At 44.8% G+C, this 16,258-nt stretch overlaps 1 protein-coding gene across 8 annotated transcripts in view; it reads left to right on the top strand.

Annotated features, from left to right (window-relative positions):
* DENND4A (DENN domain containing 4A) overlaps nucleotides 1–16,258 on the top strand; it is a 2,028,245-nt gene that overhangs the window by 873,724 nt on the left and 1,138,263 nt on the right. For all 8 annotated transcript variants that reach the window (XM_069624248.1, XM_069624254.1, XM_069624251.1 and 5 more), the window contains one exon: nucleotides 10,990–11,159. In XM_069624248.1, the coding sequence (XP_069480349.1) occupies nucleotides 10,990–11,159 (170 nt within the window). The remainder of the gene's footprint in view (nucleotides 1–10,989; nucleotides 11,160–16,258) is intronic.

Below are 16,258 nucleotides of genomic sequence, written 5' to 3'. Positions count from 1 at the left end.
TCTAAGAAAAGATACTAATGCCCGAGTTATGCGCTGGTGTTTAGATTTACAGCCCTATTGCTTTTTACTTAAACATCATAAAGGAAAGGAACAGGGTAATGTTGATTTCCTTTCACGATTCCTAATGGAGGCTGTGTAAACCAGTGACAGAAGTAGCAGATGAGCAAGCAGATGCATAGCCAGAGACCGGTCAGTTTGCCTCTATTAGGTAATCCCGGGATGCTCCGTGGTCACCCGCTGACTGATAACAAACAATTGGAATACCAAACTAATGAAAGAAATTCACATTGGCCTTATGCACATTTTGTAGGACAAGAAAAACTATAACAAGCGTTGCCAAAGTAAGGAGGGGCAATACTTCATAAAGACTATAACCATCATTGCAAAAGTAAAGAACAAATATTGCAGAAAGATTGAACATTATTCCCAGAATAACAAAGAGGCAATATTCGAGCAAGATAATAACAAGGATTGCTTACGCCAAAGAAGGTCATATATAACAAGGCGACATTGCCAACAGTTATGTGGTGTAAAAGTAGGAAATCAGAAGTAGAAGGAGAGAGATCCTCCTTGTGTAGAATATCATGGAGGAGAGAAACATAACCTGCATTGCATGTGGAAAATAAATTGATGGAACAAAAAGCATCAATGTGTTGTATCCTCACAGAAAGAGTTGTGAATTTCAATGTTGTTGAAAGCCAAAGACTTTTAAAAGTTGAAGCAAGCCTTACCACAAAATACTTGTAGAAGTGTTAGGAGTTTTGTCCTGGTAGGCAAATATACCAGGAAAGGGATTGTTAGTGGTTGTTCTGGCAGGTTAGTGGACCAGGAAGAAGACATTTAAGTACTGCTTTGTGGTTAAAGATTGTGGTAGACCAAAAAGGCAAAGCCACTAATGTGTTTGATGAACTGTGGTGAAATCAGCCTGACAGACGTATTGTTGTTGTTAATGACGATGAATTTCAAATGTATTGGTTTTTCAAGGAGAAGAAGTTATGTTGAAATATGTACTACAAGTGTCACAACAGTCTCTTTCGTTTTATGAAAGCTTTGACAAATGCCAAGTGAAAGACTTTTGGAGTGAGAAGAACTTTGTGTCATATTTTGATCAGAGTTTGGCTAGTAAAAGGAACGTTTTTATTTTGAACTTTAATTTGGAAAATCCTGCTTTAAACCTGGGGAAGGGGATTCGATCCTGGTTAAAAGGATACATGATTACTTTATTTTAATTTTTTTTATTTGTATTTGGTTTATAAAACCTTTCACAAAAAGTCTTTCAGAAGTGGATATTACACTTTTCCAACATTCTAACCACTGCTATTGAGAGTCCTTGTGAATTTCACGAGATCATCCTGTCCCAAAGCATCTCTGATATGTGAATCTGAGACTCCAGCCCAAATTTTTCAAAGGCAACAAGCCTATGATGCGATGTTCCTTCGCAGTCTAGTAATAGATATCTGATAGTCTGCCTCGCTGGATTTTTACAGATATCGCACAGTTGAATTGCTGTCTCCCCCAGCCCTCTTTATGCGAGGACTTCCCCACTGTGGATTACATTCAGCCTTAATCTCAAAAACCTTTTCCTAATCCTGTAATCTGGACATTTTAGCAGGTACTTATTTAAATGCCCCTGTTTACTCTCCACTTTCTGCAGTGGATTAGGATTCACTGCTGACGGAATTTCATCAATGGTATTAATCCATTCCATCTCGTCCCATCGTGTTTTTTTTTACCTTCACAGGATTCTTCACTAATGTTTCGATGTCACTGTCTATCTTTCCCATCCATTCCTTTATATGATAATCCAGGCCTGTTAACATTTTTGATTTATTATTCGCTAGATGGGCCTTTATATCTTGGTATAGTGAATCTTCTTGAGGTGATATTATGAGTCAATACAGGGAGATTAATTTCCATCCTGCTTGTGCTTTCAAAGATCTTAGACCTAATTCAAACCTAATGTTTGACATAGGTAAGCACATAGGTAAACCAAGGACGTTTTTCCACAACCATCCCTCCCATCTATGCCAAATGCCATTCCACATAAGGGGTTTAGCTTCTAACCCATAAAGTATTATTGGAATGACTTTGGGTTGATAGTATTTGATGAGAGGGAGGAGGGAAATTCTACAATTTCGTAGCAGATTTTTTTTTTATCCTTGCCGAAAGTTGTTTGATTTTCATCTGTATTTCAAGTTCTACCTTACGTGCAGCCGGAGATGCATAGATTTTGTATCGTAGGTAGATTAGATCTTCCGACCTAGGAATTTGTTGACCTCCCAACATCCAATGAGAGAATGTGTTCTTTCTTATTTCTGTGCTTAAAGGCCAGAATTTTTGATTTTTTGGGATTTATTGCCAAACCATTTTCCTCTGCGTAGCTCTGTAATTTATTCAGAAGACGCTGGAGTCCTATTGCGGTCTTGTCTAAAACCACCACATCATCCACATAGGCAAGCCAATGTATTTTGGTGCCATTTAGCACCGGGCTTGCCAATGCTGCTGGGGCCAGATATTCTCCCATATTAGATAGATAAAAATTAAAGAAAAAAGGAGCTCCTAGGCAGCCCTGGCAAACTCCCCACTCTACCCCCACTGGTTCGGAAACATGACCGTCCTCATCCTCCTCATGACCGTTGTGTTCTTATAGAGCTCAATGAGCATACCCAGAATTCCTTCCGGTATGCCCTTGTCTCTAAGTTTTAGCCAGAGTTTGCCTCTATCCACCTGATCAAAGGCTTTAGAGAAGTCCACCCACGCCCCATACAGCTCTTGCTCCCCTTTCTTTCCTGTATTTTCAGTCATAAGATTTATTACAAGACCATTTAGGGCTGTGGACAGACCCCTTCTGAACCCCCGTTTGGCATTTTGACAGAATGTTCCCTCTCTCTTCCCATTTTACCAATTCTCCCATCAAGATCCTCATAAAGCGTTTACTATCTATGTCCAGGAGGGCGATCAGGTGATAGTCGCCAATGCCTGATCGCCCCCCTTGAACAGAGGGACAATAATAGCTGATTTCCAGGATAGTGGGAATTCCTGTCTCATCAGGATCTCCCTAAAAAGCCAGTTGAGCAATCTGGCCCATAGTGCTGGGTCGTTTTTTAGCACCCGATATGTCGGGCCATTAGGGCCTGCTGCCTTGGATGTCGAACTGCTCCCAATTAGATTACTGATGTATTGCTCATCAAAAGCAAGGTCCCTGACAGCTTCACTTTTCTTCTGGGTCACAGTTTTTTGTGGTTTCCAAATATTTCCTTTAAGTGTTGAATCCAGTCTGCTTCAGCTACCAGATTACACTGTCTGGGACCTAATTTGCCTTCTAATTTTTTGTATCCCCGCCCCAAAATTCCCCAGATTTTCTCTTCCATATTTGCTCCATCATGTGCTCACTATCCTGTTGGAACCTCCAGATGTTTCTATCCGTGGACCAAGATTTATAGTTCTGTTCTAAAGATCTAGATTTATTTTCTTGGACTCTTTCCTCAAACACAAGTTTTTCAAACCGCTCAACTCCTTATTCATCAATTTTTTCCTTATCATGGTTTCTTCATCAAATGAGTGTCGGTGTGTCTGTTTTCTCCCTGCACCCTTTACAGACGGTGCACAGGTAGACCACACGAACTTAATGAAACTCCCTGGTCTACAATTCTCAAATTGTTTATCTTCGGGGTGGGCCCCAAGGCGGTCATTCAGCTCCTTCCCCTCCCAGTTATATTTTAGAAGGCTCACTCTTGTTAGTTTGTTTATTTATTTATATAGCGCACCAGACCCAGGGGTATTCAGGCGCGAAGGCAACAATAGGATTGTTCAGTTTAGGTTACATGTTACAGATTAAACATAGAGGTACAGCTACGGTTACAATGCTGTAGACCTGTAATGTCAAGGAGTCACACAATATCTACAATAACAATAAGGCAAGGAGTGACATATGAGTAAAACAGAACAGAAATGCAAAATATACATGAAATCCCTGATGTCAGTGGGGAGAGGTTAGGCATCATGTTCTTTTAGCTGTTGGATCAACTTAGATCTGAATTGCCGGTAGGGGAGATCTTCCCTTAGGGCAGGGGGGAAGGGAGTTCCAATATTGTGCTGCTTTGACAACGAAACTACTCCCACCAGATTTAGTGAGTTTAAATCTGGGTACTATTAGAAGGTTGGAGTTGGCTTTTCTTAAGGGGCGAGAGGCTGTTTGTCTGGTGAATCTGTCTATGAGGTATTGCGGGGCTGCTTGGTTAAGGCATTTGTGTGTGAGGGAAACTGTTTTAAGAAGAATTTTGTCTTTTGTGGAAAGCCAGTTAGTCGATCTCCTGAGGTCTGGTATATCAGCATTTTTAGGGAAGTTTAGGGCGGCTCTTAGGGCATTATTTTGAAGTGTCTGTATTTTGGCGGTGATGTGTTTGTTGCTACCTACGTAGAGGGCATTGCAGTAATCAAGTTTCGACAGGATTAGTGCTCTTGCTAGTGTGACACAGTTATTAGGAGAGAGGAAGGGCTTGGCTGCTCTAATTAACTTGCAGATGTAGGAGGTGTCTGAGGCCATGGCACTCACTTGTTTACCAAAGGTAAGCGTGGAGTCTATATGGAAGCCGAGGGTTTTAACTACTTTGGCCACCATAATGGTGTTATTGTCAATTATGAAGGAGTCGTAGTTGGGGCCTAGTTTTTTGATGTTGGATGAGGTGCCTAAAATGAGTAGTTCAATTTGTCATCATTCAGGCATAGACCGTGAGAGGCAATCCATGCCTGGATGATGAGGTAGATTCTATTCACAAAGGCCAAATCCTTGTCATAATCTCCCGTCAACAGGATGAGGATCTGTGTATCATCTGCATAGTTCGTGTAGGTGATACCTAGACCGTCTAGATCATCGAAAAAGGGGCTTTGTGAAAATATTGTAAAGAGTAGGGGATACACATGATACTTGGGGTACGCCGCATGAAATAGGTGCAGGGTCTGCAGCTTCTAGAGGAGAGAAGACTCGCATTGTCCTGTTATCTAAGAAGGACTGGATCCATGCAACTGCTTCATGGGAGAAGCAGGCTGCTGTGACCAGGTGATTGCAGAGTATTGCATGGTCTACCAAATCGAATGCGGCAGACAGATCGAGGAGTAGTAGGAGTGAAGTCGTACCTTTGTCTCTTAGTGTCTATTTGGGCCTTGAGGTCTAGGAGTGCAGTCTCAGTCCCATGCTGTGGTCTGAAACCGGACTGTCGCACTCCTAGGAGATGGTTTAGTTCCAGGTGGTGCTGAATTTGTAAATAAGCTACTTTGTCTAGGATTTTCAGTAAAAATGGCATGCTAGTTATGGTGCGGGAGTTGGTTGGGATGGAGGAGTCCAAGGTTTGCTTTTTGAGGAGGGGGAGGACCCAGGAATGTTTCAGGTTGCTAGGTATGGTACCTGATGTGAAAGAAGCGTTTGAGTTTAGTAATAAAGGGTGAGAGTTCACGGGCGGCGTATTTTATGGGTTTGGGCTGGACATGTCACCCTGGCAGTTGGAGGGTTTGAGAGTGAGGATGACTTTCTCGACTTCTTTAATGGAAACTTTGCGGAAATAGAAGGGAGGGATGTCCAGTGTGGGTGGAGAAAGGGTGGATTTCTGAGTAAGGAGTGAGTTTGTGGTGGCCTTGGAAGTGACAATATTTGGGACAGTTATAGATGCTTTTTTGTTGTTGATCTGTGCCTGAAGCATTGTTATTTTATTGGCAAGGGCGTTTTGTATGCCTGTGCACCAGTTCTTATCCTTGAGGCAGGAGTCAGGAGCTTGGATAGGGGATTCTACCTCCTTTATGATGGCGAACAATTCTTTGGTGTTGGATTTGGCTTGGGTGATGCGGGTGTTGTAGGATATTTGTTTCGCAAGGAAGATTTCTTTTTTGTAGAGGGTTGCTAGTTTCTTCAGGTTATTTTTATTAGTGTCCGAGGGTCTGATCTCCAGGTTTTTTTGCTGAGGCGTTTCTTTTGTCTGATGTCTTTCAGTGGGGTGTGAACCAGGTATTTAGGTGTTTGCGGGGTTTGCTCTTTCTAATTTTCAGAGGTGCGATAGTGTCCAAAGAGGCAAGCATCACTTCATTGTACTTTTCTACCATAGAGGCTGGGTCAGACTGATCTGGGATGGAGTTTAGGGTGGGGAGAATGAGGGGGATAAGATTTTCTGTGGTGATGTTTTTTTATTTCTGGTAAGTGCGGTGGGAGCTAGGATACTATTGTTCATGTGTGTGGTGGCTTCTAAGGTAAAGGATACCATGTAGTGGTCAGACGATAGCTGAGGCATTATAGAGTTAATAGTGTTAGGGCAGTTATGTTCGGCAATCCAATCGAGGGTCCTAACTTTGATGTGGGTGGGATCTGTAATCTTTTGGGTGAATCCTAATTCCTCAAGAGTGCTGTTGATTTGTAGGGCATTGGGGTCACGAGAGTCGTTGAGACCAAGGTTGAAGTCGCTTAAGATGACATTGAGTCGAGTTTTTTAAATTGTTAGATAGTAAGTTCATGAGGTCTTCCTCAAAGGAACCTATGGGGCCTGGTGGTCGGTATATTAGGTGGATAGTGATAGTTTGATTGTTAGCAATGGTAAGTTTAACAGTGAGGGATTCACAGGAGTTGGTATTGTGTGGTGAGGAGAGTCTTAAGGCTAGGTTATTTTTGACAATTATTGCAAGGCCGCCACCTCTAGACGTAGTGCGATCCATGCGTATAAGGGTATATTTATCTGGGATGGCTAGCATAATGGCTGGTCCTGCTGCGGGATGAAGCCAGGATTCTGTAATGGCGATGAGATCTAAATTCTCGTTTTGGATTATGTCCGCTATTTCAGTTGCATGGGCTACCATAGAACGGGTGTTTATTAAGGCGCCTTTTATTCCAGGTAAGGTGGTTGGGGCGGAATGCAGCTGGACTTTGTGTTGGCATTTTGGGGGGAGGTGGATTCTCTAAGGATTCAACTGTTAAGTTGTAGTCTGTGTTGCTCTATGTTGTATGTATGTATGTATGTAGCGGAGTGTTGGTGGTATGCAAGGTGTGCCTATCGTGATTAGAAGCGGGTTGGGCCTTAGATAGAGGGTCATAGATTCTTGGGAGTCTGGTGCGTAATTTTAGGTTTCGCTGTTGGAGGCTACAAGGTTTAGTGGCCATGTTGGCTTGCTCCTGGGGTATAGTACCGTGAGGTAGTTGATTCGGTTGTTTGGATAAGTTCATATTGTGAAGGGTGGTCAAATAGAGGACGGTTCTGAGTAGAACTGTGAAGAGTAGTGGTAGATACATAGTAAGCTAGTGTAGGTGGCTTAGAATACTTGCAACCTAAATTGCTATTGGGCATATACAAGCAGCCTAACTGCAGGTTTGCTAGAGTGAGCAAGAGTAGGTAAACATTGGCTGGTAACTGGTGGGCATATACATGCAGATTTTACTAAGATAGGTAGCCTAAATGCAAGTTTACTGAAGCAGGCATGGATGGGTAGGCTAGGAGCTAGTGGACAGTTACAGGCAACCCAGATGTCGTATAGCTAGAACAGGCAGCCTAGATGCAATATAGCTAGGACAGGCAACCTAGATGCAATATAGCTAGGGCAGGCAACCTAGATACAATATAGCTGGTACAGGCAGCTTAGATGCAATTTAGCTAGGACAGGCAACCTAGATACAATATAGCTGGTACAGGCAGCTTAGATGCAATTTAGCTAGGACAGGCAACCTAGATGCAATATAGCTAGGACAGGCAACCTAGATACAATTTAGCTAGGACAGGCAACCTAGATACAATATATCTAGAACAGGCAGCTTAGATGCAATTTAACTAGGACAGGCAACCTAGATGCAAATCTCCTGAAACAGGCAGCTTAGATGCAATTTAGCTAGGACAGGCAACCTAGATGCAATATAGCTAGGACAGGCAACCTAGATACAATATAGCTAGAACAGGCAACCTAGATACAATATAGCTAGAACAGGCAGCCTAGATGCAATTTAGCTAGGACAGGCATCCTAGATGCAATTTAGCTAGGACAGGCATCCTAGATGCAATTTAGCTAGGACAGGCATCCTAGATGCAATTTAGCTAGGACAGGCAACCTAGATGCAATTTAGCTAGGACAGGCAACCTAGATGCAATTTAGCTAGGACAGGCAACCTAGATGCAATATAGCTAGGACAGGCAACCTAGACGCAAATTTCCTGAAACAGGCAGCCTAGATGCAATTTCGCTAGAATAGGCAACTTGAAAGCAATATGACCAGAACATGCAACCTAGATGCAATTTTGCTGAAACAGGCAACCTAAGTACAGGTTTACTGGAGCAGGCAAGAGTAGATGGGCTATATGCTAGCGGATGAGTAGATGATCTGCCTAAATGTGGAGTCTTAGAACATGCAAGAAAATCTGAGCATTGGCTAGTGACTAATGGGCATTTGTGGGCAACTTAGATGAACATTTGCTGAGGCAGGCGGGTATAGCTAACCAGGAGTAGATAACTGTTATGCATATGCAGGCATCCAAAAAGAGGGGGCGGATCACTGTAGTTTGTCGAGGGAGACGGGCACATCGGTAACGGCCGTGAATGAATAGGTAAGTACTCGTTTTAAAACGTACTATGCAATACAAAAGGACAGTGGGGTAACTTGGTGGTTGGAAGGCAGTGGCGGTCATGTTAGCATTATAGGTAGCGTGATGGGCGAGTCAATCTTGCAGCATGATGCATCATACCTGCTAGCAAGGGTCCATCGATGGGTTCGCGGCTGCCAGGACAGCGGTCTCTGGAGTTCTAGGGTTCCGATTTGTAGGGCTTTCCTGTTTTGATAAACCAGGGTGCGTGGGTCAAGGTGGATGGCATAAACGGCAGATGCGTCTCAGACAGGCTCGAGACAGATATTGGCCTTGATTCGCTGGGCCTTGTTGCAGGTGGGCCGGCTTTGCCCGCCGGCGCTCGGTTGGGTGAAGAAGTCGGGTCGGGGGCCAATCAGGGTTCGGCAGCATCAGCTGGGCTGCTTTGGTTTAGGGAGTTAGGCAACAATGGCGGACGGTCATCTTGGAATGAGGTGAGACCTCATGGTGCTCAATGGAGGTAGTGAGCATTGATTTGCCACTACCGCACAAAAGGTGCCGAAATGCAAGTTTTTCCTTGGTAGATCCTCCGGGTGCGGTGGAGCGGAGGCGCGTGCATTTAATTTTGCTATTTCAGCGCCGTGCTTGCAACGCTTACCGCTTCATCGAGGCTGGACACGGTGCCTTCCTCCTTGAAACCTGTCGATGGTGTCAGAGAAAATTAAGCCAATTATATACTGTGGAGCACATGTTCGGAATGGTATTATTTTATTTTATGCTGACAAGTAGGGATTTTTTTTTAATGTTCATATTGGAGAAGATTGCATATGTTTGTCTAGAATAGTTATTCATATTTGCTTTTATACCAATGGATGTTTCTGTGTATTTTTAATGTTAATATTGGCGCGATAACACCAGGCAGGTTATTTTTTTTCCAATTGAGGGAACACCTTGATTTATTATTTTAAATAAAACAGAATATTCAGATTAAAAACTGCCTGTTTCTAGTCTTAAATTTTGGGTTGGGATTGTCATGGGGTGGAAGGAGAGGGGTGGGCCCTAGTGTGGAATACTCCTATAGCTTCACTCTAAGGTATAGTGAGTTGGTCGGCTCACTCAGAGCAGCATATGCGTACCGACAGAGCACAATCGAGCCTATCAGGACTCTCAATCAGCCCAGACATACAGAGGGCAGCTATAAAGGTGTACTTACTATGGCCTATACAGGACTGGACAGCCCAGGACTCATCAGGCTTCAACTTAAATACACTAGCCTTGAAAAGGACCCCAGTGGTCGAAACACTTGTCAGCTGACCACATAAGACCACATATCTGTTTTATAGTAAAACCCAAGTGGTTTTCACCCAACCAACCGTGTGGATATTCATCCTTCCCAAAGAAGCACATGGGATCGGGGATTCTGCTTTTTACTCTTGTCATGGGGTGGGATTGTCATGTTGGGTGTTTCTCTATAAAAGAAATCTTCTAAACCAAGATACATTCCATAGGTTTATCATTACAGGTCAAAGGCCACATCTATGGCTTTTCTGAGACAACATTCCTATGGGACACTATCAGCATTACTGTATGCTTTTAGGCAAGCTGTCCTAAGAAATCAGTTTGTTTGAACAGATGAGCTTATTTCCTCCTGCTTGCGTTTGATTCTTTACAATTGCCCAGAAGTATGGACGAAAGAGGATGGGAAGTAGGAAGAAGTAAAGGTTGCTCACCCCTGTGACTACTGTGCACGGTCTTAAAGGGAAAAACAGTTTGTGGTGTAAATGGCTTTGTCCCGCCCCTATGAAGGGATGCCCAGAAGTATGGAAGAAAGAGATAATCGACTAGCATTACAGTAGTTACAAAGATGAGTAACTTTCCCTTCATGCTTATAAGAAAAGAGTGTGTGTGTGAGCATTTGTGTTATAAAGTAGAAAGAGTAGACTTTTTTAGTGTGTGTGTCAGGATCCCAGAACACTCAGATTACCATAATTAAGTTGTTTCAAGGATGCCATTTACCCCTTGCCCCGCCCTAGTGGAGCATGGGAGAATGGAATGAGCTTACTTCCGTCTGGCCCCTCATTAGGAGGGCTGTGTGTATGTAGGGGGGGGCAAGGGGTTTGGCGAGGTTTGGGTATGTGCTGATGTGGAAGGAGTGTGGGCTGAGGTGTCATTGGCTTGGATGGTATTGAAGAGTGCACTCCTGCTTCAATACCATCTTGAAAAGTATGGCCTTGGGTAACTCCATGATAACCAGCTCTTAAAATGTAAATATCCTACTTGGGGTCAGAAAAAAATCAGGCTTGTGGGAGGGCAAGAGAGCAAAGAGGCAGCAGCCATTCTTTTATTAAAAAAATAAACATTACATATAGTTTCTCCTTAAAACAGCTTGAAATCTTGTCTCCAATAGTGCCTTTTTATGATTTACTTTTCTTGTCCTACTTTGCTAGGTTTGATTTGCCGGTATCCTGAAGAGGAGTACGAGTCCTTTCCACTACCTGAGTCTGTGCCTCTCTTCTGCCTGCCGATGGGGGCAACCATTGAATGCTGGCCATCCAATAGTAAATACCCTCTGCCGGTTTTCTCCACCTTCGTGTTAACTGGCGCCTCAGCAGAAAAGGTAACGGAGTTTAAAAAGAAAAACACAGTTTACAGCTCCATCTCCATTTCCAAAGACCTAAAGCTGGAGATTATGCCTACTAAATTAATCCACAAGGACATGAACACATTTTAAAAACAAATGTTTGCCAAGTATGTGTGTGCGTGGATTTATATAAAACATTTTCTGGTAGTAATATTGTTGATGTGTCTGGCTAAGTAGAGTGTATCATTATCATCTAACCTTTGTAGCTAGCACTAGATTGGCTTCAGTGGAGTGACTTGTATTTCTGTATGGCCATCAGGCAAAATTATACTCCAATGGAATTTAATCATTTTGCCAGACTATATAAATGTTTAGTTAGACAGTGAAGCAATAAATACCATTTATCTAGATGTTCAAGTCAGTATTCAAAGAATGTGAATTTCTCTCCTTACAATCTTATGGTGACTTTATACAGTATTTCTGCTTCTGTGGGTATCCTCATACAGTAACGGCAATACACAGCCTCTTCACCAAGAAATATTTTGAGAAATAGAAGTATAAACATGATGGCATGGGTATCTGTTTTGAGGTACATTATGAATTTAAGTATCACAGGAATGATAATAAACATAGCAGACATTTACAACCATTCCACCAGGCTCTTTTACTTCTGCTCTTCCGCCTTGGCAACTAGCTGAAAAATACCTGAGGCATTTTGCCTCCTTCCTTTGGTAACTATCAGGGGAGTGTTTCTGTCCTTCCTTTTCTGAATTGGGCATTGACATGATTCATTTTTGCTATATCACACTTCCCTGTATGTGATTGGCTTTAATTGATGTGCTGGTTGTGGCAGACATTTCCCAGCGGCTGACCTGCACTTAGCCCTACTTTGGTGCTTTTTTTGTGGATACTTTGATCAGAGTATACATTGTTAGTACCCAAGAATGGACCTTAACAGTTCACTTTGTTGAAGTTCACAAGCTGGCAGATAACAGTATGGGAGTGGAGGACTTAGCGGGTGTGGCTGTGGTAAAGAAAGTGTCTGTGTTTTTGGTGCTTGGAAGAAGTTTGCGTGAACGAGCCTATACCGTGCAACTCTGTCACAACTTAAAGTTATCCAGCGTTGGATCTTTCACAGATTCACATGCTTGAATATTCCCCATCGTCAGACTGGGAATCCTTGGTTATTTAAAAAAAAAAGTGCGTGCGTGCGTGCGTGCGTGCGTGCGTGTGTGTGTGTGTATTTGATGTTTGTTAATCTACTTAGAATCACATGCTGTGCATAGTCTGACATCCAGTGGTCACTGCAGAGTATTTCATCTTGTTTTTCGAAAGTCGAAAAGGGGACGTCGACATAGGTGTGTCTGTAATACTATCCCTATAGTGACGTGTAGTGTACTCAAAATCCCTCACGCGTCGAGGTCCCTCAGATTGTTTTTTTCCGCCCAGAATACTGGTCGCCTTATGCGGTGCTCGTAAGAGACATTGCCATTTACCATTTATTCGACCCTTGGTGGATTTGTCAGTTATTATTTACTTAAAGCACCTCCAGCCCTCTTTCGACGGCCATTCAACTTCCCTGCCGAGTCAAGATCTTCAACGGCGGTGGTTTCGACGGAGGTGATCCATCGGCGCTGCCGAACACGTGGCCCGGCCTCGCCAGCCTACGCAGTAGGGAGAGTGGGGGTTGGTGTGGATATTTCTGTTTTCTTCTAGAATGCCTTTCTTCTGGGTCGTTATCACTGGTGACGTCCTCGGCTATGGAGAGGACTCCCTTTAGATTTTGCCCACGTTGTAACAGCAAAGTTCCGTGTAAGGTCAAGCATAAGCTGTGTAACCGCTGCTTACCCCTCGATCACAACGAAGCTGGGTGTGCGGCCTGTAAACTCCTTCGACCAAAAACTTTGAAGGAACGCAGGGTCAAGAGTTGGGCAGCCTACGTCATGTCGAAGGCTGATTCCTCATTTGCGGTGGCCGCCGCCTAGTGTGACGAAGGGGATAGTGATAACGCTACCTCCGTAACGGAGGTTGTTGACCTCTCATTGGAGCACTCTCGCTCCACCGTGTCTGTCCCCGCCCCGGAAAAGCTTGGCTCCGGCCCTACTCATGGGGATGTACACCCCAGCAACGCTGGCGCACACGAGAAAGTCATTAAACACACAACCCAAGGCCATTCGTCGAGTAAATCGGAGAAGGCCTCAATTCCAACAGATGCCGAATTTACCGGCGGCCTCCGCCAACTGTAAGGGCCGGCAGCCCTCCCCGCAGACGCATGCGCGCCGAGCGACTTGGCCGTCTTCAAATACGGGCGCTACCACCAAAACATCAGTCGAAACACCTTGAAAAAGGGGGCGTCCGTCGACGGTAAGGTTCCGGCACCGCCGAAAACTATTCGCGACCAGACCTCCACAAAGAAGCTAGTCCTCGAAAGCATAGCTAGGATAGTCTCCAAGGACTCACAGAAACGGGTGGTGAAGGAGTCACAGAAACCTGCTCAGAAAGTCAGAAACGCTGAAACCGACGGAGGGTACGCCGGAACTTCCCTCCATATCGAAGGGAAAACCCAGAGATACGTCCCCATCGTCGGGCCCAAGAGAAGGTTTCTCAGAGGGTGAAAGGAGTATATCCTCCACGCTATGGGAGAGATCTCGACGCCTAGAGGCGGAGGAGCAACCCTTTCCGCCGTTAGACAATTCAGGGTTATCCCAGTGGACAAGGGAAATATTTGAATCATGTATGGACAGGCTAGATAGGTTTGTGTCCACTTCTGAACACTTTTCACCTAAAAGGCCAAGGGAGTTACTCCCTGAAGACCCTAGAGCTAAATTCCCAAGACTTTTTGACCCACTTGAGGAAAAAATAGATACATATGACCTCACTGAAGAGGATCCACATTTTCAGGAAAAGGTAGAATTCCTAAATACTGAGGATCTACAAGACCCTGTAGGGGACTTTGAGGAAGACCCAGACATTTGTAAACCACAGCCCTGGCAGTCTCCAGGGGCGTCAACAGACCCTGATGTTTTAGATCTGCCTTCTCCTCAGACCACACCGGTCAGAGACCCTTCGCCTGTGAATGATCAACCCACTTTCAACGCAATGCTACACGAGGCAGCAGCACATTTTCAAATTGACACAGGGGAAACTACCCTACAAGTAGATTTTGTGGAGAAAATAATTAAGGAAAAGCCGCCTGCTAGCCAAGCCATACCCCTTCTTGCCTCAGTCGAGAGACGCCTCGTTCCCTCTTTATCTACACCTGCATTGGTTAGAGGGGTCAATCCAAGAATCGAGAAGCTTTTTAGCCCCTCACCTTTGGATCCCTTATATATTAGGGGTCATTCCATACCTGGTTCCCTGGTAGTAACCACCAAGAGGAAAAGGGCGGGAGTTCCGCTATCTACTAGCGAAGCAACCCCAGACAAAGAGGGGAAGAAGCTTTATGCCTTAGGGAAGAGGATTACATACTTGGCAGCTTTTGCCACGCGTATTGCCAACAATACAACTTTGTTGGCTAGCTACGCCGATGCCCCAGGGGGACTGTTGCGCGAAGGCCTACAAGAAGCCTCTGAGCCCTTGCGAACCTGCTTATTAGCCACCGTGACTGAAGGTACTCGGGTAAACCAAAGCATCATCAAGAACACCGTAGATGCTGCGGAAACGGCTGGCCGTTCACCAGTACAGGGTGTACTTCTTAAGCGACATGCTTGGCTCAAACTCGGCTTTCAAGCCAGAAACACAGGCGTCCCTCATCAACAAACCCCCTGAAGACTCAAACTTGTTTGGTAAGGCGGTTGATGACGCATTGGAAACGGCTAAGAAGGAACACGAAACTCTGAAAACTCTGGACCAAATCACAAGACCTCCTAATAAGCAAGGTTATGGCAACAGGCGCTTTTGGCGTGGCCAACGACAAAATCAACAACAATAATACACCTCAGCCGGTAACCGGGCTCCCCTCAAGGAACCAGTCGACAGTATGCTCAAAGAGGACAAGGTTGGGGCAAGTGAAGAGGTCGGAGCCCCACTCCCAGAGGCTCCCCGGAAACCAACACCAAATGACCCGAAAGTTCAGGTTCCCTCCCATGCATCTCCGGTCGGGGGCCGGTAGCATCATTCCTGCAAGCCTGGGAGGGAATTACCACGGACCGCTGGGTACTGTCAGCAATATCCCACGGTTACTGCATCGAATTCAGTCGATCCCCCAACATTCAGACCCCCATGGGGAAGATGCCGATCACCGGAACACCTCTCCATCCTTCTGCAGGAAGTCGAACTGCTGCTGGAAAAAGAAGCCATAGAGGTCGTGCCTCTATCACAGGTAAAGGAGGGTATTTATTCAGTGTACTTCCTTGTACCCAAAAAGGATTTAACCATGCGCCCTGTATTAGATCTGCGCCCAGCGAACAAATTCGTAAAACCTCAAATTTCGTATGGTGACTTTGCAGGATACAATCGACCTGCTCACACAGGGGGATTACATGGCAACACTGGACATTAAAGATGCATACTTTCATATTTCAATGTTGCCAGCGCACAGGAAATACCTCAGGTTCATGATAGAAGGCAAACGCTATCCGTTCAAAGTGGTATCCTTCGGCATAGCCTGAGCGCCAAGAGTATTCACGAAGGTACTGGCAGTGGGAGCGGCACACCTGCGCAGGTTGTCCATTCCGGTCTGTCCTTACCTCGACGACTGGCTCATAACGGGGGATTCTTACGAAACATGCTTCTCAAATACCCAAAAGACTGTAGACCTTTTGTTCCACCTGGGCTTCTCCATCAACCAGAAATGGTCCAGTCTAGACCCCATCCAAGTTAAGCAGTTCCTAGGTGCTCTTAATTCGAACAAGGGACGGCCTCGTCTTCCCCTCCAATGAGAGGGTCCAAAACATGCTGTTTCAGATTCCTCAATATGTAACCGGTCGGGAGGTGACGGTACACAAAGCCATGCTATTGCTAGGAATGATGGCGTCATGTAGTTATTTCGCTGGTGGACAAAAGAAAATCTGTTGAAGGGGAAACACTTCAATGATCCGGAAATCCAAGCGGTTGTCACGACAGACGCCCCACTCGCTGGAAGGGGGGGCTCTTTACCTTCATCACACAGCTCAGGGTCTGTGGTCTCACGCGGC

The sequence above is a fragment of the Ambystoma mexicanum genome, chromosome 11, assembly GCF_040938575.1.
Source record: "Ambystoma mexicanum isolate Mex_15411 chromosome 11, UKY_AmexF1_1, whole genome shotgun sequence".
Taxonomy (NCBI): Eukaryota; Metazoa; Chordata; class Amphibia; order Caudata; family Ambystomatidae; genus Ambystoma; species Ambystoma mexicanum.
Note: the sequence above shows the minus strand (reverse complement) of the source record. Positions and strands in the feature narration are given on the sequence as shown.